The 25,335-nt window shown below is 42.0% G+C and overlaps 1 protein-coding gene across 1 annotated transcript in view; it reads left to right on the top strand.

The window, feature by feature from the left end:
• LOC129824048 (XK-related protein 4-like) overlaps positions 1 to 16,440 on the top strand; it is a 102,055-nt gene extending 85,615 nt beyond the window's left edge. The window contains exon 3 of the mRNA XM_055883331.1: positions 14,498 to 16,440. Within this exon, the coding sequence (XP_055739306.1) occupies positions 14,498 to 15,456 (959 nt within the window). The 3' untranslated portion in view covers positions 15,457 to 16,440. The remainder of the gene's footprint in view (positions 1 to 14,497) is intronic.
• Positions 16,441 to 25,335: the final 8,895 nt, after the last annotated feature.

Raw genomic sequence — 25,335 nt, 5'->3', positions numbered from 1 at the left:
GTATACCAGGAAGCAGACACTCATGAGCGTTTTATTTCCTATATCCATTTCCCAGTGCTGTCAACAGTAATGACCTTGCTGCTGCTAATGCTGCTGCTGCTGCTGCTGAAGCAGGTATTTCCCATCAGTTAGTTATTTTACTGTTAAGTCCTCCGTGTGGAAGATACTAAGGAGACACAGGCTCCGTCTGAAATGACAATTCCCTATATAGTGCTTATACTCTATAGTACCTTATATAGTACTTTTGGGCAGATCCTTTGCAGTCCGAAATGGCCCCCAATTCCCTATATAGTGCACTAGTCTGGTTAAATGTAATGCAATGCATATGGAGAAGAGTGCCATTTGGGATGTTGCAGCCCCAGACAGTGCTGCAGTGATGCTGCTGTGGTTTACATAACCCCCTCTCCTCCCTGGTCCCCAGCCCGCCCCATTCCCCAAATTACTGTAGCCTCTGTGAGCAAGACGAGCAGAGAGGAGAGGAGAGGAGCATTACATGACCAGTCAAATCACACAGCCCAGTAACCAGGAAGCATGCTACTGGACCATTCAGCCAGGCAGGTTCTTCTGGCTTTGGCTTCCCTCCCCTCATCGAGATGCACTGCACATTTGTGTGTGAGGGCAGAGGAGGGGCAATGCTTCCTTCCGCAGAAACACACACACACTTGCACACACACACTCACACGCATGCACTAAACTAAACGCGTGCTAAACGTGCACAAACACATGCACGCAGGGCCTAGCTCCAGAATAAGAATCGCAGCCCCCTCCTAGTCCCTTGACACTCCTGGCCTCAGCCTGTTAATTATCCCACTCCACACAGTAGTCATTAAACCCTTTCATCATGCTCCAACAGCCAACACCTAATGGCCTGGCCTGCATCTAACTGGGTTAAACACTGTCATTAATCAATGACAAGCAAATACACACATGTAAATAAATAGACCAATCAATATAGTAGATACAGTTGATAAAAAAAGCATCTGCTTAAAGGCATAGTTATATTATTGATAGATAGACAGACAGCTGTCCGATTCTCCCAGCTCAATGTACTGTATGTGGTGGACAGACAGTAGTGGACGAAGAAAGACAATTATTCTCTGCCATGTTTAATGAACATGTATACTGTATACATCACACCATCCAGTTCTGACATCCTGAAAAGGAGAGAGAGGACGTCTCTCTTAAAAAAACGGACTCGGTTTGACTTTGAAGTGAAATTGACTAGAAAGCGCAGGAGTCAGCCACATGTTCACGTCTGATAACAAAATGCAATTGACTGTAATGGTCCTGGGTGTTAAAGGCCAGGAACGGGAGTTAAGTAATGCATATAGTGCCACTTAAGCCCATAGAGACTTATTTAGGAGACATTACACAAAGGGAAGCTACAGAAAGGATAATAGGCTAACACTTTGCTGTACTGAAAGGCTTCTTGAGGAATGTGACAGGGTTGACATTGCACCAAAATGCATGCTCTGAAGAGCCATGGTGCCACATAAATATCCATCCACAAGGAGGCAAAGAGTTTTGAGTGAGGCACTAAAAAAAGATCTTCATGCTTTGATATGTACATACATTGAAGATGTCCCATATTTTCCATTTCATCTAAACTCTTCATTTACATTTGGAAGGGTGTTTGGTTGGCTTTCATTTTCAACTCTTGAAGCTGGATTTACTAATCCATATGCAGGATAATGAATTGATTATGTATGAGGTTGTTTCTATATGGACAGAAAGTGTCTGTAGCAGCCACATCATAACCCAAAGTCTAGGTTAGACAGACAAATATCTTAGCTCACAACAGTGCAGTCTAGAGAATGTTAAGTATTCCGCGCCATCATCATGTTTTTCTCTCACTTTTCTCTCACTTTTCCCACTAAAGCACAGCTTGTTGCCAGATCTCTTTGTGGATGAGGCTCCACTTCACAGTGGTAGCTCTAACTCTTTCTTGTAAGAGGAGCCAAGGGAGCTGTGTTAAAATGAATAGCAATCATCTCCATTTCAATGTGGTCTGATCTGATCGAACCTTTAAAGGCACAACCTAGTCAACCCAGCCAGGCCTTTAGACTATTGGATGAACTGAGGTTATCGGTGCAGCTCGACCAGTCTTCATTCACCAGATCGCTTCACTCTCTCTTTGCTCTTGAGAATGTAATAAAGCAACAGAGCAAGTGTGTTTACTGAGAGGCCTAGCTGCCTCGAATTATGGCAAAGAGTAAGTGACTGTCATGCGCTGTAATAACGACTGTTCCTCACTTTTTATTTGCTCAATGATTGAATAACATGGTTTATTAAGCTTCCCAAAGAAAATGGAGAGTGGGCCGAATGGGGACATTCCATTCTGAACAGGCTGATGGAAAATAAGCCTTAACTTTTAATTGGATACAAAGCTGTTGCAATTAAGTTTTCAGAGCCACTCGTGTTAATGGGAAGCCATCTCCGTTTGGCATGGTCCAACAGCACCATTGTATAATTGCCAGAGAGAGGTCCAGGTCTACATCCAAAATGGCACCCTATTCCCTATATAGTGGGGGGCTCTATAGTGGGCTCAAAAGTAGTGCACTATAGGGAATAGGGTACTATTTGGGATGTATCCCAGGATTTTATATGGTCCTCCTCCGTGTGATTAAAGGGTTGCATGAACTTGAATGGCTGCCAATTAGCCTCTTATTGCTCCTGCTTTCAGTGTTTATAGTCAAATTGTAGTCTAAATAGTTTCCCTTGAATCCCTAGGGGTTTACAGAGGAATAATAAACAGTAGATGTATTCAACAGAATTTACTTCACAAAGCTAGTAAAATGCAGTCAATTCAGTCTGTCGACTTGTTCTTTCTCTAATGTCTGCTCTAGCACTTGTCAGTCTGTGTGTGTGTGTGTGTGTGTGTGTGTGTGTGTGTGTGTGTGTGTGTGTGTGTGTGTGTGTGTGTGTGTGTGTGTGTGTGTGTGTGTGTGTGTGTGTGTGTGTGTGTGTACAAGTGTGTGTGTACAAGTGTGTGTGTACAAGTGTGTGTGTACAAGTGTATGTACAAGTGTGTGTACAAGTGTGTGTACAAGTGTGTGTGTGTGTGTACAAGTGTGTGTGTGTACAAGTGTGTGTGTGGGCTGTTGTCTCCCTCTGGTATCGAGGCCAGGAGATGGTCTCCTCTCACTCTTGATAGAGGACGATCACTCCAGCAACATGAGCACTTAGTAACCATGGCACCCAGCTCCTCAGAGAAACCCAGTGTCATTACTCTCCAGCCAGGCTTCCCTGGACCTCTGCCATCATCACAGCCATCTTTACTGGAGGTAACTGTGTACGAAGTAACAATAAAGTCCCTCAGTTCAGATATTTCAGTGCTAAACACCACCAGTGGGCCTTGTGAATTACTGTATTTTACAGGCAACTTGGAAAAGAATGGGGTTAATATTGAGCTAATTGTGCTGTGGAGAGTCACTGAGTAGATATCATTGGTGTAAAGTCCTTAAGTAAAAATACTTTAAAGTACCACTTAAGTCGTTTTTTGGGGTATCTGTAGTTTACTTTACTATTTATACTTTTGACAACTTTTACTTCACTACATTCCTAAATAAAAGTATGTACTTTTTTACTTGCGAATATAGGGGGTGCTGTTTCGACTTAGCATAAATCGGGCTCCAGATTAAACGGCTTCCTACTCAATTCTTGCTCGTACAATATGCATATTATTATTATTATTGGATAGAAAACACTCTCTAGTTTCTATAGCCGTTGGAATTTTGTCTCTGAGTGAAACAGAACTCCTTCTACAGCACTTTTCATGACAGGGAGTGAGATTTCAGAAATCTTTGCCCCTGTTCCCAGGTCGGTTGTAAAGTCCCTGTAAATGCTATGGAGAAACAAACACTGCCTACGTCTTCCTCTGGATGTCAGTACGGGGTGACGCTTTGAATGGAGTCGATTGCGCAATCAGGGCCTCTATAAAACACCAAAGACCGGAAGTAGCTTTCTTTTCCTGCCCGCGCCTGACGCACGATGGACATCGGACTTGCCTCCTTCCAAGCTGTTGTTTAGCCAGTAATATTTCTCCGGTCATGTTTTTACTCGTTATAGGTGTTAAAAACATCATAAGGTAGTTAATTTGAACCGTTTTATAGCAATTTATATCCGTTTAGGGCGATTTTATGGCATTTCTGTGTGATGCACTTTGAAGAGCTGGGCACTTTTCGAGTGCATGGTGAACGTTAGTGGCCATTTCGACGGGACAAGAGGAGATCTTTCGACCAAAAGACGATTAGACCGGAGAAAGGATTCATTGCCCAAGATTCTGATGGAAGAACAGCTCATAGTAAGAACTATTTATGATGATAAATCGTGTTTCTGTCGAAAAATGTTAAACGCTTATGCCGCCATTTTGTTTGGTATAGCTTCGCTTGGCGCAACCTGTATTGAAAGTAAGGATAATTTAAAAAATGTAATTCAGCGATTGCATTAAGAATTAAATTGTCTATCAATCGCTGTCCACCCTGTATTTTTTTGTCAAGTTTATGAGTATTTATGTATAAGACTAGATCACTGTCTAATATGGCGCCCAACATTTTCTGACCAGCTTGGCTACTTTTCTCATTGTCTAACCATGATTTTGGTGGCTAAATATGCACATTTTCGAACAAACTCTATATGTATGTTGTAATATGATGTTACAGGAGTGTCATCTGAAGAATTCTGAGAAGGTTAGTGAAAAAATTAATACATTTTGGTGGTGATAATGCTATCGCTCTTTTTGCCGTGAATCAATGCTGGGGTAATGTTTGCACATGTGCTATGGTAATATAACGATTTATTGTGTTTTCGCTGTAAGACACTTAGAAAATCTGAAATATTGTCTGGATTCACAGGATCTGTGTCTTTCAATTAGTGTACGCTGTGTATTTTTAAGAAATGTTTTATGATTAGTAATTAGGTAATACACGTTGCTCTCTGTATTTTTTGTAGTCGAGTTGTGATGGTGGGTGCAATTGTAAACTATGATTTATACCTGAAATATGCACATTTTTCTAACAAAACCTATCCTATACAATAAATGTTATCAGACTGTCATCTGATGACGTTTTTTCTTGGTTAGTGGCTATCAATATCTTTATTTGGCCGAATTGGTGATAGCTACTGATGCAGTAAGAAAATGGTGGAGTAAGAAAATTGTTGTCTTTTGCTAACAGTGGTTAGCTAATAGATTTACATATTGTGTCTTCCCTGTAAAACATTTTACAAATCAGAGATGATGGCTTGAATCACAAGATCTGTATCTTTCATTTGGTGTCTTGGACTTGTGATTTCATGAACATTTTATTTTATGATATCCCTGTAACTTTAGGCTAGGCTATGCTAGTCAGCTTTTGTGTTGGGGGGGATCCCGGATCCGGGTTAGGGAGGCGTTAGAGCCTTATTCTAATATTGATGAAATCGTTTTTTTCCCTCATCGATCTACACACAATACCCCCCAATGAATAAGAAACACTGTTTTTTAGATTTTTTTGCTAAATTATAAAAAATAAAAATAAACTTAAAAATCACATTTACATAAGTATTCAGACCCTTTACTTAGTACTTTGTTGAAGCACCTTTGGTAGGGATTACAGCATCGAGTCTTCTTGGGTATGACTCTACAAGCTTGGCACTCCTGTATTTGGGGAGTTTTTCCCCATTCTTCTCTGCAGATCCTCTCAAGCTCTGTCAGGTTGGATGGGGAGCGTTGCTGCACAGCTATTTTCAGTTCTCACCAGAGATGTTCGATTGGGTTCAAGTCCGGGCTCTGGCTGGGACACTCAAGGACATTCAGAGACTTGTCCCGAAGCCACTCCTGCATTGTCTTGGCAGTGTGCTTAATCCAATAAATTGAATTTACCACAGGTGGATTCCAATCAAGTTGTAGAAACATCTCTAGGACGATCAATGGAAAGAGGATGCGACTGAGCTCAATTTCGAGTCTCATAGCAAAAGGTCTGAATACTTATGTAAATAAGTTATTTCTATTTTACATTTTTTTGAAATTAGCAAAAATGTCTAACAACCTGTTATTCGCTCTGTCATTATGTTGTATTGTGTGTAGATTGCTGAGGATTTTTATTTATTTAATCAATTTTGGAAAAAGGCTGTTACGTAACAAAATGTGGAAAACGTCAAGAGGTCTGAATACTTTCCAAAGGCACTGTATTTTACCAATTACATTTACTTTTGATACTTATGTAAATTTCAACCCAAATACTTTGACTTTTACTCAAATAGTATTTTGCTGGGTGACTTTCACTTATACTTGAGTCATTTTCTATTAAGGGATCTTGACTGTTACTTTTTAAACTTTTTTTTCCACCATTGGTAGATATTGCTATGCAGTTCCTCCCACTAAGGTCTATGGGCCCGGGGCGGGGTTTATACTAAGCTAACATATGGAATTGTTTTAAGATGGTCATACCAAGGATCATTTAGCTATTTTATTTAGAATTTTAGGACCCCTGTAGGTATATAAAAAAATATATTAGAAAATGATTTGATGAAATATTGAATTTGCCCTTACTGCTATTAGCTCATAGAAACACTGTAACGGCGGTCCTCCTTCTCTTCGGTCGAAAAGGAGGAGTATTGATCGAACCAAGGCGCAGTGGAGTTTGAACACATATTTATTAAACGAAAACACGAACTTAACTAAACTAACAAAACAACAAACGGTGTAGACAGACCTAGACGACGAACTTACATGAAACAAGAAGAACGCACGAATAGAGAAAACAGGCTACACAAAAACAACGATGAACAAAACAAACCGAAAACAGTCCCGTGTGGTGCAACGACATACACAAACACGGAAGACAATCACCCACAACGAACACTGTGACAACGCCTACCTAAATATGACTCTTAATTAGAGGAACGCCAAACACCTGCCTCTAATTAAGAGCCATACCAGGCAACCCAAAACCAACACAGAAACAGAAAACATAGAATGCCCACCCAACCTCACGTCCTGACCAACTAACACACATAACAACTAACATAAATAGGTCAGGAACGTGACAAACACATTGAAAAACAGCTTCGTACATGGGTAAAAAAAGATAGTTCAAAATTAAATAAAAAGGAAGTATGTTTTGAAGTGTCTGTCCTTTATCTGATAGATATATACACTGCTCAAAAAAATAAAGGGAACACTTAAACAACACAATGTAACTCCAAGTCAATCACACTTCTGTGAAATCAAACTGTCCACTTAGGAAGCAACACTGATTGACAATAAATTTCACATGCTGTTGTGCAAATGGAATAGACAACAGGTGGAAATTATAGGCAATTAGCAAGACACCCCTAATAAAGGAGTGGTTCTGCAGGTGGTGACCACAGACCACTTCTCAGTTCCTATGCTTCCTGGCTGATGTTTTGGTCACTTTTGAATGCTGGCGGTGCTTTCACTCTAGTGGTAGCATGAGACGGAGTCTACAACCCACACAAGTGGCTCAGGTAGTGCAGCTCATCCAGGATGGCACATCAATGCGAGCTGTGGCAAGAAGGTTTGCTGTGTCTGTCAGCGTAGTGTCCAGAGCATGGAGGCGCTACCAGGAGACAGGCCAGTACATCAGGAGACGTGGAGGAGGCCGTAGGAGGGCAACAACCCAGCAGCAGGACCGCTACCTCCGCCTTTGTGCAAGGAGGAGCACTGCCAGAGCCCTGCAAAATGACCTCCAGCAGGCCACAAATGTGCATGTGTCTGCTCAAACGGTCAGAAACAGACTCCATGAGGGTGGTATGAGGGCCCGACGTCCACAGGTGGGGGTTGTGCTTACAGCCCAACACCGTGCAGGACGTTTGGCATTTGCCAGAGAACACCAAGATTGGCAAATTCGCCACTGGCACCCTGTGCTCTTCACAGATGAAAGCAGGTTCACACTGAGCACATGTGACAGACGTGACAGAGTCTAGAGACGCCGTGGAGAACGTTCTGCTGACTGCAACATCCTCCAGCATGACCGGTTTGGCGATGGGTCAGTCATGGTGTGGGGTGGCATTTCTTTGGGGGGGCCGCACAGCCCTCCATGTGCTCGCCAGAGGTAGCCTGACTGCCATTAGGTACCGAGATGAGATCCTCAGACCCCTTGTGAGACCATATGCTGGTGCGGTTGGCCCTGGGTTCCTCCTAATGCAAGACAATGCTAGACCTCATGTGGCTGGAGTGTGTCAGCAGTTCCTGCAAGAGGAAGGCATTGATGCTATGGACTGGCCCGCCCGTTCCCCAGACCTGAATCCAATTGAGCACATCTGGGACATCATGTCTCGCTCCATCCACCAAAGCCATGTTGCACCACAGACTGTCCAGGAGTTGGCGAACGCTTTAGTCAAGGTCTGGGAGGAGATCCCTCAGGAGACCATCCGCCACCTCATCAGGAGCATGCCCAGGAGTTGTAGGGAGGTCATACAGGCACGTGGAGGCCACACACACTACTGAGCCTCATTTTGACTTGTTTTAAGGACATTACATCAAAGTTGGATCAGCCTGTAGTGTGGTTTTCCACTTTAATTTTGAGTGTGACTCCAAATCCAGACCTCCATGGGTTGATAAATTTGATTTCCATTGATAATTTTTGTGTGATTTTGTTGTCAGCACATTCAACTATGTAAAGAAAAAAGTATTTAATAAGAATATTTCATTCATTCAGATCTAGGATGTGTTATTTTTTTTATTTTTAGGATGTGTTATGTGTTATAAATAAAGGTGAAATAAATAAATACATTTTAGTGTTCCCTTCATTTTTTTGAGCAGTGTATATATACACAGCTGAAAACTGTTGTTCTGATTAAAGAAGCAATAAAACTGTCCTTCTTTAGACTAGTTGAGTATCTGGACCATCAACATTTGTGGGTTCGATTACAGGCTCAAAATGGCCAGAAACAAAGACTTTCTTCTGAAACTCGTCAGTCTGTTCTTGTTCTGAGAAATGAAGGCTATTCCATGTGAGAAATTGCCAAGAAACTGAAGATCTTGTACAACGGTGTGTACTACTCCCTTCACTACTCCCAACGCTGTGTACTACTCCCTGGTTAGAGCCAGCGTAAACTGGCTCTAACCAGAATAGAACGAGGAGTGGGTATAAGGGCACAGGACGAGACCCAGATGCAGACAAGGGAGGCAGATGGTTCGGGTCTCTGATATTTATTATAATTCAAGGGGCAGGCAAGAGATCATAAACAAGGTCAGAGTCCAGGAGGTACAGAGTGACAGGCAGGCTCCAGGTCAGGCGGGCGGGTTCAGAGTCAAGGCACAAAACAACCGGGAGGACTAGCAAAAGAGAGATATGAAAAAGCAGTAGCACAGAAAAACACAGTGGTTGACTTGACAAGACAAACTGGCAACAGACAAACAGGGAACACCGGAATGAATACCCAGGGACTAATGGGGAAAACGGGTGACACCTGGAGGTGGGTGGAGACGATCACAAAGGTGAAACAGATCAGGGCGTGACAGTGGGAGGCCTCAGTGCCCAACTGAGCAAGAGGACAGGTACATTCGAGTGTCTAGTTTGAGAAACAGACGCCTCACAAGTCCTCAACTGGCAACTTCATTACATAGTACCATCAAAACCCCAGTGTCAATGTCAACATTGAAGAGGCGACTCCAGGATTAGGGCCTTCTAGGCAGTTGCAAAGAAAAAAACATATCTCAGACTGGCCAATAAAATAAAATATTAAGATGGGCAAAAGAACACAGACACTGGACAGAGGAAGATTGGAAAAAAGTGTTATGGACAGACGAATCTAAGTTTGAGGTGTTCGGATCACAAAGAAGAACATTTGTGAGACGCAGAAAAAATGAAAAGATGTTGGCGGAGTGCTTGACGCCATCTGTCAAGCATGGTGAAGGCAGTGTAATGGTCTGGGGGTGCTTTGGTGATGGTAAAGTGGGAGATTTGTACAGAGTAAAAGGGATCTTGAAGAAGGAAGGCTATCACTCCATTTTGCAACACCATGCCATATCCTCCTTCAACAAGACAATGACCCTAAGCACAGCTCCAAACTATGCAATAACTATTTATGGAAGAAGCAGTCAGCTGGTATTCTGTCTATAATGGAGTGACCAGCACAGTCACCGGATCCCAACTCTATTGAGCTGTTGTGGGAGCAGCTTGACCGTATGGTACGTAAGAAGTACCCATCAAGCCAATCCAACTTGTGGGAGGTGCTTCAGGAAGCATGGGGTGAAATCTCTTCAGATTACCTCAACAAATTGACAACTAGAATGTCAAAGGTCTGCAAGGCTGTAAGGACACAATTATTATTTCAATTAAAAATCATTACTTATAACCTTGTCAACCACTTGACTATATGTCCTATTCATTTTGCAGCTCATTTCATGTATGTTTTCATGGAAAACAAAGACATTTCTAAGTGACCTCAAACTTTTCAATGGTAGTGTATACAGTACTAGTCAAAACATTTTACTCTTTTCTACATTGTAGAATAAGGCTGAAAACATCAAAACTATGAAATAACACATATGGAATCATATAGCAATCAAAACAGTGTTTAACAAATCACAATATATTTTATATTTGAGATTCTTCGAAGTAGCCACCCTTTGCCTTGATGGCAGCTTTACACACACTTGGCATTCTCTCAACCAGCTTCTTCTTGAGGTAGTCACCGGGAATGCATTTAAATGAACAGGTGTGTCTTGTTAAAAGTTCATTTGAAGAATTTCTTTCCTTCTTAATGCATTTGAGCCAATCAGTTGTGTTGTGACAAGGTAGGGGTGATATTCAGAAGATAGCCCTATTTGGTAAAAGACCAAGTCCATATAATTGCAAGAATAGATCAAATAAGCAAAGAGAAAAGACAGTCCATCATTACTTTAAGACAGGAAGGTCAGTCAATGCAGAAAATTTCAAGAACTTTGAACGTTTCTTCAAATGCAGTCGCAAAAACCATCAAGCGCTATGATGAAACTGTCAATCATGAGGACCGCCACAGGAAATGAAGACCCAGAGTTGCCTCTGCTGCAGAGGATAAGTTAATTAGAGGTACCAGCCTCAGATTGGAACCCAAATAAATGCTTCACAGAGTTCAAGTAACAGACATATCTTAACATCAACTGTTCAGAGGAGACTGTGTGAATCAGGCCTTCATGGTCGAATTACTATAATGAAACCACTACTGAAAGACACCAATAAGAAGAAGAGACTTGCTTGGGCAAAGAAACATGAGCAATGGACATAAGACTGGTGGAAATCAGTCCTTTGCTCAATTTGAGATTTTTGGTTCTAAACGAGATGCAGAGCAGGTGAACGGATGATCTCCGCATGTGTATTTCCCACCATGAAGCATGGAGGAGGGGATATGATGGTGTGGGGGTGCTTTTCTGGTGACACTGTCTGTGATTTATTTAGAATTCAAGGCACACTTAACCAGCATGGCTACCACAGCATTCTGCAGCGATACGCCATCCCATCCGGTTTGCGCTCAGTGGGACTATCATTTGTTTTTCAACAGGACAATGACCCAACACATCTCCAGGATGTGTAAGGGCTATTTGACCAAGAAGGAGAGTGATGGAGTGCTTCATCAGATGACCTGGCCTCCACAATCACCCGACCTCAACCCAATTGAGATGGTTTGGGATGAGTTGGACCGCAGAGTGAAGGAAAAGCAGCCAACAAGTGCTCAACATATGTGAGAACTCCTTGAAGACTGTTGGAAAAGCATTCCAGGTGAAGCTGGTTGAGAGAATGCAAAGAGTGTGCAAAGCTGTAAAAATAAAGAAAAACCCTTGAATGAGTAGGTGTATCCAAACTTTTGGCTGGTACTGTATATGTATATGTATATGTAATTAGTAATTATTGGAGTTAATACAGTTGAAGTCGGAAGTTTACATACACCTTAGCCAAATACATTTAAACTCAGTTTTTCACAATTCAGTCAGTTAGGATCACCACTTTATTTTAAAGATTGTTAAATGTCAACATAATAGTAGAGAGAATTATTTATTTCAGCTTTTATTTATTTCATCACATTCCCAGTGGGTCGGAAGTTTACATACACTCAATTAGTATTTGGTAGCATTGCCTTTAAATTGTTTAACTTGGGTCAAATGTTTCGGGTAGCCTTCCGCAAGCTTCCCACAATAAGTTGGGTGAATTTTGGCCCATTCACCCTGACAGAGCTGGTGTAACTGAGCCAGGTTTGTAGGCCTCCTTGCTGCACACGCTTTTTGAGTTCTCCCCACAGATTTCCGGGAATTGTGATGGCCACTCCAATACCTTGACTTTGTTGTCCAAAGCCATTTAGTCACAACTTTGGAAGTATGCTTGGGGTCATTGTCCATTTGGAAGACCCATTTGCGACCAAGCTTTAACTTCCTGACTGATGTCATGAGATGTTGCTTCAATATATCCACATCATTTTCCTGCCTCATGATGACATCTATTTTGTGAAGTGCACCAGTCCCTCCTGCAGCAAAGCACCCCCACAACATGATGCTGCCACCCCCGTGCTTCACTGTTGGGATGGTGTTCTTCAGCTTGGAAGCCTTCCCCTTTTTCCTCTAAACATAATGATGGTCATTATGGCCAAACAGTTCTATTTTTGTTTCATCAGACCAGAGGACATTTCTCCAAAAAGTACGATCTTTGTCCCCATGTGCAGTTGCAAACCATAGTCTGGCTTTTTTATGGCGCGTTTGGAGCATTGGCTTCTTCCTTGCTGAGCGGCCTTTCAGGTTATGACGATATAGGACTCGTTTTACTGTGGATATAGATACTTTTGTACCTGTTTCCTCCAGCATCTTCACAAGGTCCTTTGCTGTTGTTCTGGGATTGATTTGCACTTTTCGCACCAAAGTACGTACATCTCTAGGAGACAGAACACGTCTTCCTGAGCAGTATGACGGCTGCGTGGTCCCATGGTGTTTATTCTTGTGTACTATTGTTTGTACAGATGAATGTGGTACCTTCAGGCGTTTGGAAATTGCTCACAAGGATGAACCAGACTTGTGGAGGTCTACAATTTTCTTTCTGAGGTCTTGGCTGATTTCTTTTGATTTTCCCATGATGTCAAGCAAAGAGGCACTGAGTTTGAAGGTAGGCCTTGAAATACATCCACAGGTACACCTCCAATTGACTGCCATGACATAATTTTCTGGAATTCTCCAAGCTGTTTAAAGGCACAGTCAACTTAGTGTATGTAAACATCTGACTCATTGGAAGTGTGATACAGTGAATTATAAGTGAAATAATCTGTATGTAAACAATTGTTGAAAAATAGTTTGTTAATAAGAAATTGTGTGTGTGTGTGTGTGTGTGTGTGTGTTTAAAGGACTCCAACCTATGTAAATTTCCGACTTCAACTGTATGTGTGTGTGTGTGTGTGTGTGTGTGTGTGTGTGTGTGTGTGTGTGTGTGTGTGTGTGTGTGTGTGTGTGTGTGTGTGTGTGTGTGTGTGTGTGTGTGTGTGTGTGTGTGTGTGTGTGTTTGTGCGTGCGTGCGTGCGTGCGTGCGTGCGTGCGTGCGTGCGTGTGTGTGTGTGTGATGGGCTGTATAGACAATACGGATAGTATATGTGTGATGGGCTGTAAAGACAATACGGATAGTATATGGCTAGAAATATGTAGTATATCTGAAGAATACTATCTGTACAGCAATACTTAAATAGGTTGGGCCTTGACTAGAATATAGTGAATACATATGAAGTGGGTAAAACAGTATGTAAACATGATTTAAAGTGGCAGTGTTCCTTTATTAAAGTGACTAGTGCTCCATGACGATGTACATAGGGCAGCAGCCTCTAAGGTGCAGGGTAGAGTACCGGGTGGTAGCCGACTTGTAACAGTGACTAAAGTTGAGGGCAGGGTACTGTGTGGAGGCTGGCTCGTGGTGACTATTTAATTAACAGTCTGATGGCCTTGAGGGAGAAGCTACTTTTCAGTCTCTCGGTCCCAGCTTTGATGCACCTGTACTGACCTCACCTTCTGGATGGTAGCGGGGTGAACCGGGTCTTATGGACCAAGCCGAATTTCTTCAGGATCAAATTCTTCACAATACTGTCTGTGTGGCTGGACTATTTCAGAAGGCCAGCCCATGTAAAGAAAGGGATATCTCTAGCTTAAATAGACGGATTTTGATGGTTATTTTGTATTATTATGCTAATTCGATTCCCGTGTGGGTGCGGACATCGACACTAATTAAGGGTTGTTTGTCTCCTAAATGTGCTTTTGTTTGTGTTTGGTGCAAAAAGATTTGAGTTTGGCTCCTGGTTCTGTTTGGTGTTGCAATGCTCTTTGAAAAGTGCTCTTCTTAGATACTTCCTGCGAAATATATATTTTTCCATCACACATTTTCTGTGACTCCTCCTTTGGTGACATTATAGTATATTATTTAAGAAACCATAACATGGCAGATTTACAGGACGGAAAATTCCACACATTACTACCCATATGTAATGCCTGTAAATGTGATTGTGACTGTGTCTCTAATTCATTTTTTTTGTCCGCTCTGTATTTCCGTAGGAATGACAGCGGCTGCCTCCCTTGTGTCTCTGGCCTGGGCCCTGGCATCCTATCAGAAAGCGCTGCGCGACTCCCGGGATGACAAGAAGCCAATCAGCTACCTGGCTGTCATCATCCAGTTCTGCTGGCATTTCTTCACCATCGCTGCCCGGGTCATCACCTTCGCCCTGTTTGCCTCCGTGTTCCAGCTCTACTTCGGCATCTTCATCGTCCTGCATTGGTGCTTCATGACCTTCTGGATAGTCCACTGCGAGACTGAGTTTTGCATCACCAAGTGGGAGGAGATTGTCTTCGACATGGTAGTGGGCATCATCTACATCTTCAGTTGGTTCAATGTGAAGGAGGGTCATACTCGGTGTAGGCTTTTCATCTACTACTTTGTGATCCTGCTGGAGAACACTACTCTGAGTGCCCTGTGGTACCTGTACCGCGTCCCTCAGAGCACCGACGCCTTCGCCGTCCCCGCCCTCTGTGTCATCTTCAGCAGCTTCCTCACCGGCATCGTCTTCATGCTCATGTACTACGCCTTCTTTCACCCCAACGGGCCCCGCTTCGGACACTCACCCAGCCTCGTGCTGGACGACCCCACCGCTGCTTTTATGCTGCCCACCGAGGGGGCCACCAACTCGCTGAGGTCCAATCGGGGTGTGCCCCTCATCTCGGGGGATGGCACCATTGGCAGAGACGCCAAATACACAGAGAGGGACGGCTGTATGCCCGTGTTTCAGGTGAGACCCACCGCCCCCTCCACGCCGTCCTCCCGTGCCCCACGCATCGAGGAGACAGTCATCAAAATAGACCTGTGTCGGAATCGCTATCCGGCCTGGGAGAGGCACGTACTGGACAGGAGTATACGCAAGGCCATCCTGGCCATCGACTGTTCCCCCACGCCACCCAGACTCCAGTACAAAGATGACACTACTGTTCAGGAGCGTCTAGAGTACGAGACCACGTTGTAGCCCTGCACCGCTGCCTGGATGAAGGATCCATGGAAATGCTCAACTGTAATAAAGGATGACCATCAACTTAGATTTACAGCAGGACTGTGGCAATAATACCTTATGAGCTCTCTCTATATACATACTAGCATTGAACCATGATGTTGGTTGTCATGGTTACAACTTCAGAATAAAGAAAGTCGCACACTCCATGTACAATCTTCCAGCAATTCAATGGATATTTACCAATGTTTCGGCATCACTGTGATTTCCTCAGAGGAAGGCACACTTCCTCACCCTGAGGACGGCACTGTGATGCCGAAACGTTGGTAAATACCCATTGAATTGCTGGAAGATTATACATGGAGTGTGCGACTTTCTTTATTTTAATAGTTTATAGTTTATTTGCCGTTAGTCAGTACCTCCACACAAACTATTATTCTGGGTGTGCGCCAGCTGTTTTTTTTTTTACAACTTCAGAATAGGCACAACTTACTAGTTGATGTGTCAGAGGGATATATTCATGTTTTCTAAACAGTTTTGTTTTTGGTTGATGTTGTCCTTATTGTTCTTGTAGTTTTTACTTACGTCTGTCAGGGAATCTCTTATTTTTAAAAAGGCCATTGCACACACAAATACAAATGTATCCCCATAGTCTATCATGATAACAGCAGCATTCCAATGAATGACATCATGCCCCTTCATAATAGGTGGGTTATGAAGGTTCATAATAGGTCGTTATGAAGGTTGTCTGAGCTCTGCCAACCAGGTGGAACCAAGCAGAGGACCATACACATCCTCATATGACAAAAGTACCAAAGTACTCAATGTAGGGTCATTGCTGGTTCCTGTTTACCTACGGCATCTCAAATATCTAGTCATCTCTACTACCACCATCTTAGATCTGCAAAGATATACTGTACATTTACAGATACTAGTAATATCCCCTGATATACATAGAATGGACGTGTTATAAATAAAAAAGGTAATCAAATGGTCCTGATACATATTAGGATGGTTCAAGTTATTTCTGTGATGTAATTAGCAACATGACTAGAGAGTTGTCTGTCATACTGTACACGTGTACTGGTCCCAAGTTCTGATGTCATCAGCCATGTTGTGCTAGTGCCAAAAGGTCTGAAACTACTGGATTGTGTGAACTGAGTCTGCGGGTCGGTGGCTGTGACTGCCAGTAACTGGACAGTACTAGATTGAGGCTGGGCAGAAATACTATTTACTTGAATACAATGTGAAGAAAGAGTACTGTACCTGGGTATCATGCTGTTTATATGCTACATAAAACCGAAATGTTCATGTACTGTGGAGAGACTGAAGGACAAACCTCATCTTTGTTCTCGCCTGGATAATAGGCAGCAGGCCAAATACCTTCCTGGCAGCTCCCATTTACAGTCCAGTCTCGTGCAGCTCTGGTCTGGGCTGCCGTGCGTCCATCCGGCTGATAAGGATCAGTCTACTAGCTGGGCCACACAGACCTGTTCTGTATGGGGAGGAGGAGAGGAGAGGAGGAGACGAGGACACAGACGAGCAGCCACTTCAGCCAAACTACTCTCATAACTGAAGCACCTGCAGGATGTACTGTCAGATTCAAGATGCAACATTCTTTTTAACGTTGTACGTAACTGATGTGAAAATGTATTGCCATCCGTGCGTGTTGGGGGGGGGGGGGGGGGGTTATGTGTGTGTGCATGCGTGCGTCTGTCCGTGAGTGTGTGTACGTGCGTGCGTGCGTGCGTGCGTGCGTGCGTGTGTGTGTGTGTGTGAGCGAGCGCACGCGTGTGCGTGTAAGAGAGACAAAGCATGGCACAGGAGGGCATGTGTAGATGCTACAATCAGTGGTCATTTTGTCTGTAGCTATATATTGTAGTGCAAGGAACTAGAGATGTGCACTTCAGCCCTATGGTGCAAAATGCTGCTGTAGCCTATACTCAACACAAGATCAGTACCACACAGAGGAATTCTAGGGCGTATACCACTGATATCATTGTAACTGTCAACACCCAACATGAATGGTGTCAAGATGGTGTTTTGAGCAGGTAAAAAAAAAGTGTTTCACCTTTGTGCTCTGACTTAAGCCCCAGGCACTATGACTGTGGATGTGATATCTAAAAAAGAACATTGTATCTTTAAATCTTGAAAAGGCGTCTGCACAAAAATGAAAGTTTGTTCCTTCTTTTTCAGTTCTAGGTCACAAGTGCTTATTTTTTACGTCTTGTTCATTTGAAGTATAGAGCGAAGAGGGTGACAAAGAGGAGAGAAAAAACAAGCTGAAAACTTGTCAGTGGAATTAAACAGAGCACATTGACAGAAGGAAATCGTGGCATTCAATGTGACAATTTGAGGGAAAAAGCTCCTGATTAGTCCAGTAAGACGTGTCAGTTGTGTTCGACTAGAGCTAGATTTTTTATCTCTTCTGATGGTATAGATATATTTTAGGTCAACTGTTTTTGTTAAAATGTCTTATTATTTGTAGTATTCATATACGTTAGTAGGTGGGTAATTCTTCATTTGAACATGGTTTACTTTGTTTTCACATAATTTGCCTTGTTGCCGCGCCATCACACAAATTGTCTTAGTTACAGTGTCTGTTCCATTGTGTTCTGTGGTATGTTTTAATCAACTCCATTAAATATTCAGAAGTGAATTCTGCTACAAGTTCAAGGGACTCTCTAAAAAGTTTTTTTTTGGTAATACATGCAGAAGCACTTGGTAAAATCATGTCCACAGCTCTGTTTACTTCTGAGTTGGATTCAGTGTGGAGCAGCATTCATTAATTGATGCAGCACTCCTTATTAGAACAACTCTTATCTGTTCAGTTTGTCTTGTTAACCGATCTGTTTCCAGTTTCATTTAAAAGGAGATGCTTTGATTTATTTAGAATGAAGACGGAAACCGAATGGCCGCGGTGAAAATGAGGAAAGCACAGGGTTCAGAATTAGCTAATTATCATCAATGGCACAACACTGTGGCTTTTGTCACTCACTGTGGCATGGAGGATGGTGGTTAAAGAACAGAATTCAGTAGGGTGATGAGGATTCAGTAGGATTCAGTAGGTGATGACGCACACACAACTTTGCAGATTTGATTCGATTTTTTGACAAAAGGCTTCTATACGCAAGACTAAATTAATTGACTAATTGGATCAGCACAAACTCATCACAAACATTTTGTCTCATTTTAACCCAATTTAAAAACCAAAATGCAACAAATGGCCTCAATGTTTTGTTAATTTTCAATTTTCCTGCAAATATCAATCAAAGCTGAACGTTGAACTGACATCTGTGCCCAGTGGATTTGGGAGATTGGCTGCATATCCAGACATATATTTGTCATCATTTGATACAACAGAATATCTTTTAATCAATAGGGAGAGGTTCTTTAATTCAGAGCACACTTTTTAAGTCAATAATTATACAGCCTTTGTGAGAATAAGGAGGATGTGAGCTACATATTTTGGGGAAGAAACAAGGCTACACTGCGATGTAGGTATCTCTTATTTAGGTCTGCCACAGATGATACACTTATGGAGGTCAAATGAATTTCTCATCATCAACTAGTGAATCATTGAAGGTCACTTGGCAAGGTTCCATCTCCTCATAAATAAAACATTTTGTATATAATTCTATCAATGTCACCCTGCACATGTCTCTCTTTCGCCGTGCTTCCCTTCACTCAATCTGATCCATTTTAACATGAGATTTTATCTTGTTTTGCTCATATCATGTTGTTTGCTTTCAACTGCTGTTTTCATTTTCAGTGGGGGTCCCAGTGTTGAGGATTTATTGTGGTCACTGCCTCAACTAGACTAAACTGAAGTCATATTTTGCAGAATATTGGTGTAGCTGTGTCCTCATACAGCGATATCCACATAGGCTTCCTCAGTATCAATGTATATTGAGAATAATTAACAGATACGAACAACTGCTGTTAGTCCCATCCAAATTAGCACCCAGTGGCCTCCCCTATACATCACCCCTAAAAAGACAAGACTTACAAGTTTACCTTTTCTAAATGTTGTTCTATTTTTAGGAAATAGTAGGGGTGAGCTTAGTGTCAAATATGAATATGTGTCAGTGACTTTTATAGGGTCAGATGAGGTCAAATTAGTCATTATCAGTACATTGAAAATACGTTCCCTGTTGTCACAACTGAGTGAGAGAATTTAATTTGGTCTTGTGGGTGATAATGATGAAATTATTATTACACCATATGTAAAACCCATCTATACAGAAACACTCAAACATTTCAGGACGGTGTCTTATTCTTTATTTTTGTTCGTTAGCACATCCAGGGTTGAATCTCAGACTACAATTGTTCATCATCATCTCTGAAATAGTATGTAAATTGTACATATACCTACCTCAACTTAGTTTCTGAACAGAATACCCTCCTCTGACATCATTGATACATGATAATGTATTGATCTTCTTACCAAGATCATACATGGAAATGTGAAACAAATGACATGGTGTTCAGTGTTCTGATGGTGGAGGGTATTCTGCTGTAAGTGCATCAGACAGCAGACTGGAAAATGCACTTGTCAACAAACTCACTTATTGTTTAAGAGGAATTGATGGTTGTGACGATTTATGCTGCTTAGATCTGTTTCGTTTGCCTTAAGAAAACATTTATGCTTTTGTCTTATTTCTTTCAATCTCATAAGGATTTGTTTTTGTGCACCATACCCCTGGTTGTGTGGTTATGATGATCAAAGTGGTCTCTAGGTTTATCAAAATTCTCTGTTCAGGGCCCAATAGCATTGTGTTTCTATAAAGTTACTGTGCTTATACTATGATATAATTCTCCATGATGCAAGATAGACCTATTAAGCTCACAGTTTAAATGGGCACCCCTAACTTTTACCCCAAAATGTACATGTCCTTCTTGTAGCAGGTCACACTGAAGACAAAATAATAATAATAATAATAAAAAGGAACTACTATTATTTCCTGTCTGAGATTTGGGTCCATTATTGGTGTTTGAGTTTTGTTCTGAGGTATACATCAACATTAGATACTAGTAATGTAGATGAATAGCAGTGATATACTGAATGATACTACGCCACCCCTATAGCCTATAGCACATTAATACAAGCACAGTAACGAATGAACATAGGAATAGTGGCATTCCATTTTGTTTGACTTCTAAAGCATAATGTACAGATGTTCTTAGTGTCTCAGTTGCAAATGGAGGATCACAATAGTAATTGAAAAACAAAATGATCTAACTGTAAATAAATGTATGCAGATGTATATGTTAAAAGAACATTCCTCTCGGCGTCCTGATTGTGAAGGGTGTCTGTTGACTAGAGGTCCGCCGCCACAAGATGGCAGTTACATATGATGTAATACAGATTAAAATAGTGTGGTGTATGTGATGTATTAAATGACAAAAATGCAAAAAACTAAAAAACTGTTAATTATTGGTCTTTAAGTAAGTTGCATTGTGTGATGAAAGTCTGAAGTGCTTCAAATGCATTAAATCAGATCAAAACTAATTTTATTGTAAATTGAAGAGTTAAAAAAGAACATGACATTTTTGTATATATTGGAATTTTGTAAATTTTTATTTGATTCTAATGCAACACAAAGTACCAACATTAATTTAATAAAGTACACTGTGGTGATTTTGTCAGCCTCCACTTAGTTAATTTTGGTTTTGTTAGCACAGGTTGTCACATTATGTGTATGCAACTCTAGAAGATATGGGTAGATATGGTAATGTGTATTATACTATGGTTAATATATTTTCACTAGAGCCACTGGTTATACAGCATTCCAACAGCATTGCTATTGATATAATGTAGTGTTCGCAGAATGGGCAGAGACTGAACAAAAGAACAGCACATTTATAGACATTTGAGTGCATTGAGTATGCAAATAGGTAGGTGTGGGGAAATACATTTTCCATGATGACATACTAGATAATAGGTGCAATTTACCTCTTCATTCAGTATTGAAGAGGCTGCATCTCTGCATAATGAACGTGTTGTGTGGGATAGCAGTTATACACCAGCGGGGAACAGTTTAGGACAGGGTTCCTCAACTGCCCCCCCCCCCCCCCAACTTTTCTGAGCCCTCCAAAAAGACAAATGTTTATTTGTGGGCATAAAATAATGTAAAAACACCAGCAAATCAGCTCCAAGTGATTTTTAATTTGGAGATCTGTTCCAAAGTATTCTCCATGCATAATAAAGAGATATAAAGTGCATTCAGAAAGTATTCACACCGCTTGACTTTTTCCACATTTTGTTGTGTTACAGCCTGAATTTAAAATTGATTCAATTGAGATTTTGTGTCACTAGCATAAACACAATACCCCATAATGTCAAAGTAGAAAGTAGACATTTTTACAAATTAATAAAAAATGAAAAGCTGAAATGTCTTGAGTCAATAAGTATTCAACACCTTTGTTATGGCAAGCTGAAATAAGTTTAGGGGTAAAAATGTGCTTAAGTCACATAAGTTTCATGGACTCACTCTGTGCGCAGTAAAAGTGTTTAATCTGTAAGGTCCCCTAGTCGAGCAGTGAGTGTCAAACACAGATTCAACCACAAAGACCAAGGAGGTTTTCCAATGCCTCGCAAATAAGGTCACCTATTGGTAGATGGATAAAAAACAAAAACAAAAAAGCAGACATTGAATATTCCTTTGAGCATGGTGAAGTTATTATTTACCCTTCGGAGGGTGTATCAATACACCCAGTCACTACAAAGATACAGGTGTCCTTCTTATCTCAGTTGCCTGAGAGGAAGGACATCGCTCAGGGATGTCACCATGAGGCCAATGGTGACTTTCAAACAGTTACAGAGTTTAATGGCTGTGATAGGAGAGAACTGAGGATGGATCAACAACATTGTAGTTTCTCCACAATACTAACCTAAATTACAGTGAGAAGAAGGAAGCCTATAAAGAACATAAATATTCAAAAACATGCATCCTGTTTGCAATAAGGCACTTAAAACCTAAAAAAAATTGGCAGATTTGGAGATTGGAGATGATCCAACACAACACATCACTCAGTACCACTCTTCATATTTTCAAGCATGGCAGTGGTTGCATCATGTTATGGGTATACTTGTCATCGGCAAGGACTAGGGAGTATTTTAGGATAAGAACGGAATAGAGCTACGCACAGGAAAACTCCTGTTGGAGTTTTCTAACAGACACTGAGCGACAAAATCACCTTTCAGCAGGACAATAACCTAAAACACAAGGCCAAATGTACACTGGATTTGCTTACCAAGACGACATTGAATGTTCCTGAGTGGCCTAGTTACAGTTTTGACTTAAATCAGATAGTAAATCTATGGCAAGACTTGTAAATGGCTGTCTAGCAATGATCAACAACCAACTTGACAGTGCTTGAAGAATATTATGTGCCAATATTGTACAATCCAGGTGTGCAAAGCTCTTAGAGACTTACCCAGAAAGACTCACAGCTGTAATCGCTGCCAAAGGTGATTCTAACATGTATTGACTCAGGTGTGTGAATATTTATGTAAATGGATATACACTGCTCAAAAAAGTAAAGGGAACACTTAAACAACACAATGTAACTCCAAGTCAATCACACTTCTGTTAAATCAAACTGTCCACTTAGGAAGCAACACTGATTGACAATAAATTTCACATGCTGTTGTGCAAATGGAATAGACAAAAGGTGGAAATTATAGGCAATTAGCAAGACACCCCCAAAAAAGGAGTGATTCTGCAGGTGGTGACCACAGACCACTTCTCAGTTCCTATGCTTCCTGGCTGATGTTTTGGTCACTTTTGAATGCTGGCGGTGCTCTCACTCTAGTGGTAGCATGAGACGGAGTCTACAACCCACACAAGTGGCTCAGGTAGTGCAGTTCATCCAGGATGGCACATCAATGCGAGCTGTGGCAAAAAGGTTTGCTGTGTCTGTCAGCGTAGTGTCCAGAGCATGGAGGCGCTACCAGGAGACAGGCCAGTACATCAGGAGACGTGGAGGAGGCCGTAGGAGGGCAACAACCCAGCAGCAGGAACGCTACCTCCGCCTTTGTGCAAGGAGGTGCACTGCCAGAGCCCTGCAAAATGACCTCCAGCAGGCCACAAATGTGCATGTGTCTGCTCAAACGGTCAGAAACAGACTCCATGAGGGTGGTATGAGGGCCCGACGTCCACAGGTGGGGGTTGTGCTTACAGCCCAACACCGTGCAGGACGTTTGGCATTTGCCAGAGAACAGCAAGATTGGCAAATTTGACACTGGCGCCCTGTGCTCTTCACAGATGAAAGCAGGTTCACACTGAGCACATGTGACAGACGTGATAGTCTGGAGACGCCGTGGAGAACGTTCTGCTGCCTGCAACATCCTCCAGCATGACCGGTTTGGCGATGGGTCAGTCATGGTGTGGGGTGGCATTTCTTTGGGGGCCGCACAGCCCTCCATGTGCTCGCCAGAGGTAGCCTGACTGCCAATAGGTACCGAGATGAGATCCTCAGACCCCTTGTGAAACCATATGCTGACACATGCACATTTGTGGCTTGCTGGAGGTCATTTTGCAGGGCTCTGGCAGTGCACCTCCTTGTACAAAGGCGGTGGTAGCGGACCTGCTGCTGGGTTGTTGCCCTCCTACGGCCTCTTCCACGTCTCCTTATGTACTGGCCTGTCTCCTGGTAGCGCCTCCATGCTCTGGACACTACGCTGACAGACACAGCAAACCTTCTTGCCACATCTCGCATTGATGGGCCATCCTGGATGAACTGCACTACCTGAGCCACTTGTGTGGGTTGTAGACTCCGTCTCATGCTACCACTAGAGTGAGAGCACCGCCAGCATTCAAAAGTGACCAAAACATCAGCCAGGAAGCATAGGAACTGAGAAGTGGTCTGTGGTCACCACCTGCAGAATCACTCCTTTTTTGGGGGTGTCTTGCTAATTGCCTATAATTTCCACCTTTTGTCTATTCCATTTGCACAACAGCATGTGAAATGTATTGTCAATCAGTGTTGCTTCCTAAGTGGACAGTTTGATTTCACAGAAGTGTGATTGACTTGGAGTTACATTGTGTTGTTTAACTGTTCCCTTTATTTTTTTGAGCAGTGTATTTCTGTTTTTGATTTTCAATAAATTTGCTAAAATTACTTAAAACATGTTTTCACTGTCATTGAGGTATTGTGTGTAGATGGCTGAGACAAAATTTCTGACTGAATTCAAGCTGTAACACAACAAAATGTGGAACAGGTCAAAGGGTAGGAATACTTTCTGAAGGCACTGCATGTATTCATATACAAATCTAAGCAAGATTTGAAATGATAATGTTTTGTCAAATATATCTGTTTGGGCTTCTTGTGGTCAATTTGCAGTCTACAAGTTATTTGAAATGATGTTCTGGCCCCTTGACCATCCACCCAAGAAAATAATCAGCCCACGGCTGAAACTAGTTGATGATCCCTGGTATAGGACATATCTAACAGCAAGTCTTCTTCAATGCCTGAGTAAGGGGCTCAGTAGGCTACAACATGGCATACAGTACAATACCTAGATAATACAAAAGCTAATAGTCCCCACCATTCCAGAGGATGACTGAAGCACTCCAAGCCTCCACAGACAATGTATGCATCCCAAATGGCACCTCTAGGACTCCAGTCAAATGTAGTGCATTCTATGGAAGAGGGGGCCATTTAGGATACAGACAATGGCTACATCAGCCAACCAGAGGCTAATAAGTTGAACAGGACATCACACAGGACAGGCAGTGAGAGCTGTACAGGGGGCAAAGCCTAGACAGTACTGGACTAAGATAAGCTGTACAGTACTGTATGTGCTGTAGTGTGGATGCAAAGAATGTTCCATATCTCAGATCTCTTCAGGCTGGAGTTTAAGTTCCAAGCATCTCTTAGACAAACAAAAGC

Source organism: Salvelinus fontinalis, chromosome 26 (genome assembly GCF_029448725.1).
Source record: "Salvelinus fontinalis isolate EN_2023a chromosome 26, ASM2944872v1, whole genome shotgun sequence".
In the NCBI taxonomy this organism is placed as follows: Eukaryota; Metazoa; Chordata; class Actinopteri; order Salmoniformes; family Salmonidae; genus Salvelinus; species Salvelinus fontinalis.
Note: the sequence above shows the minus strand (reverse complement) of the source record. Positions and strands in the feature narration are given on the sequence as shown.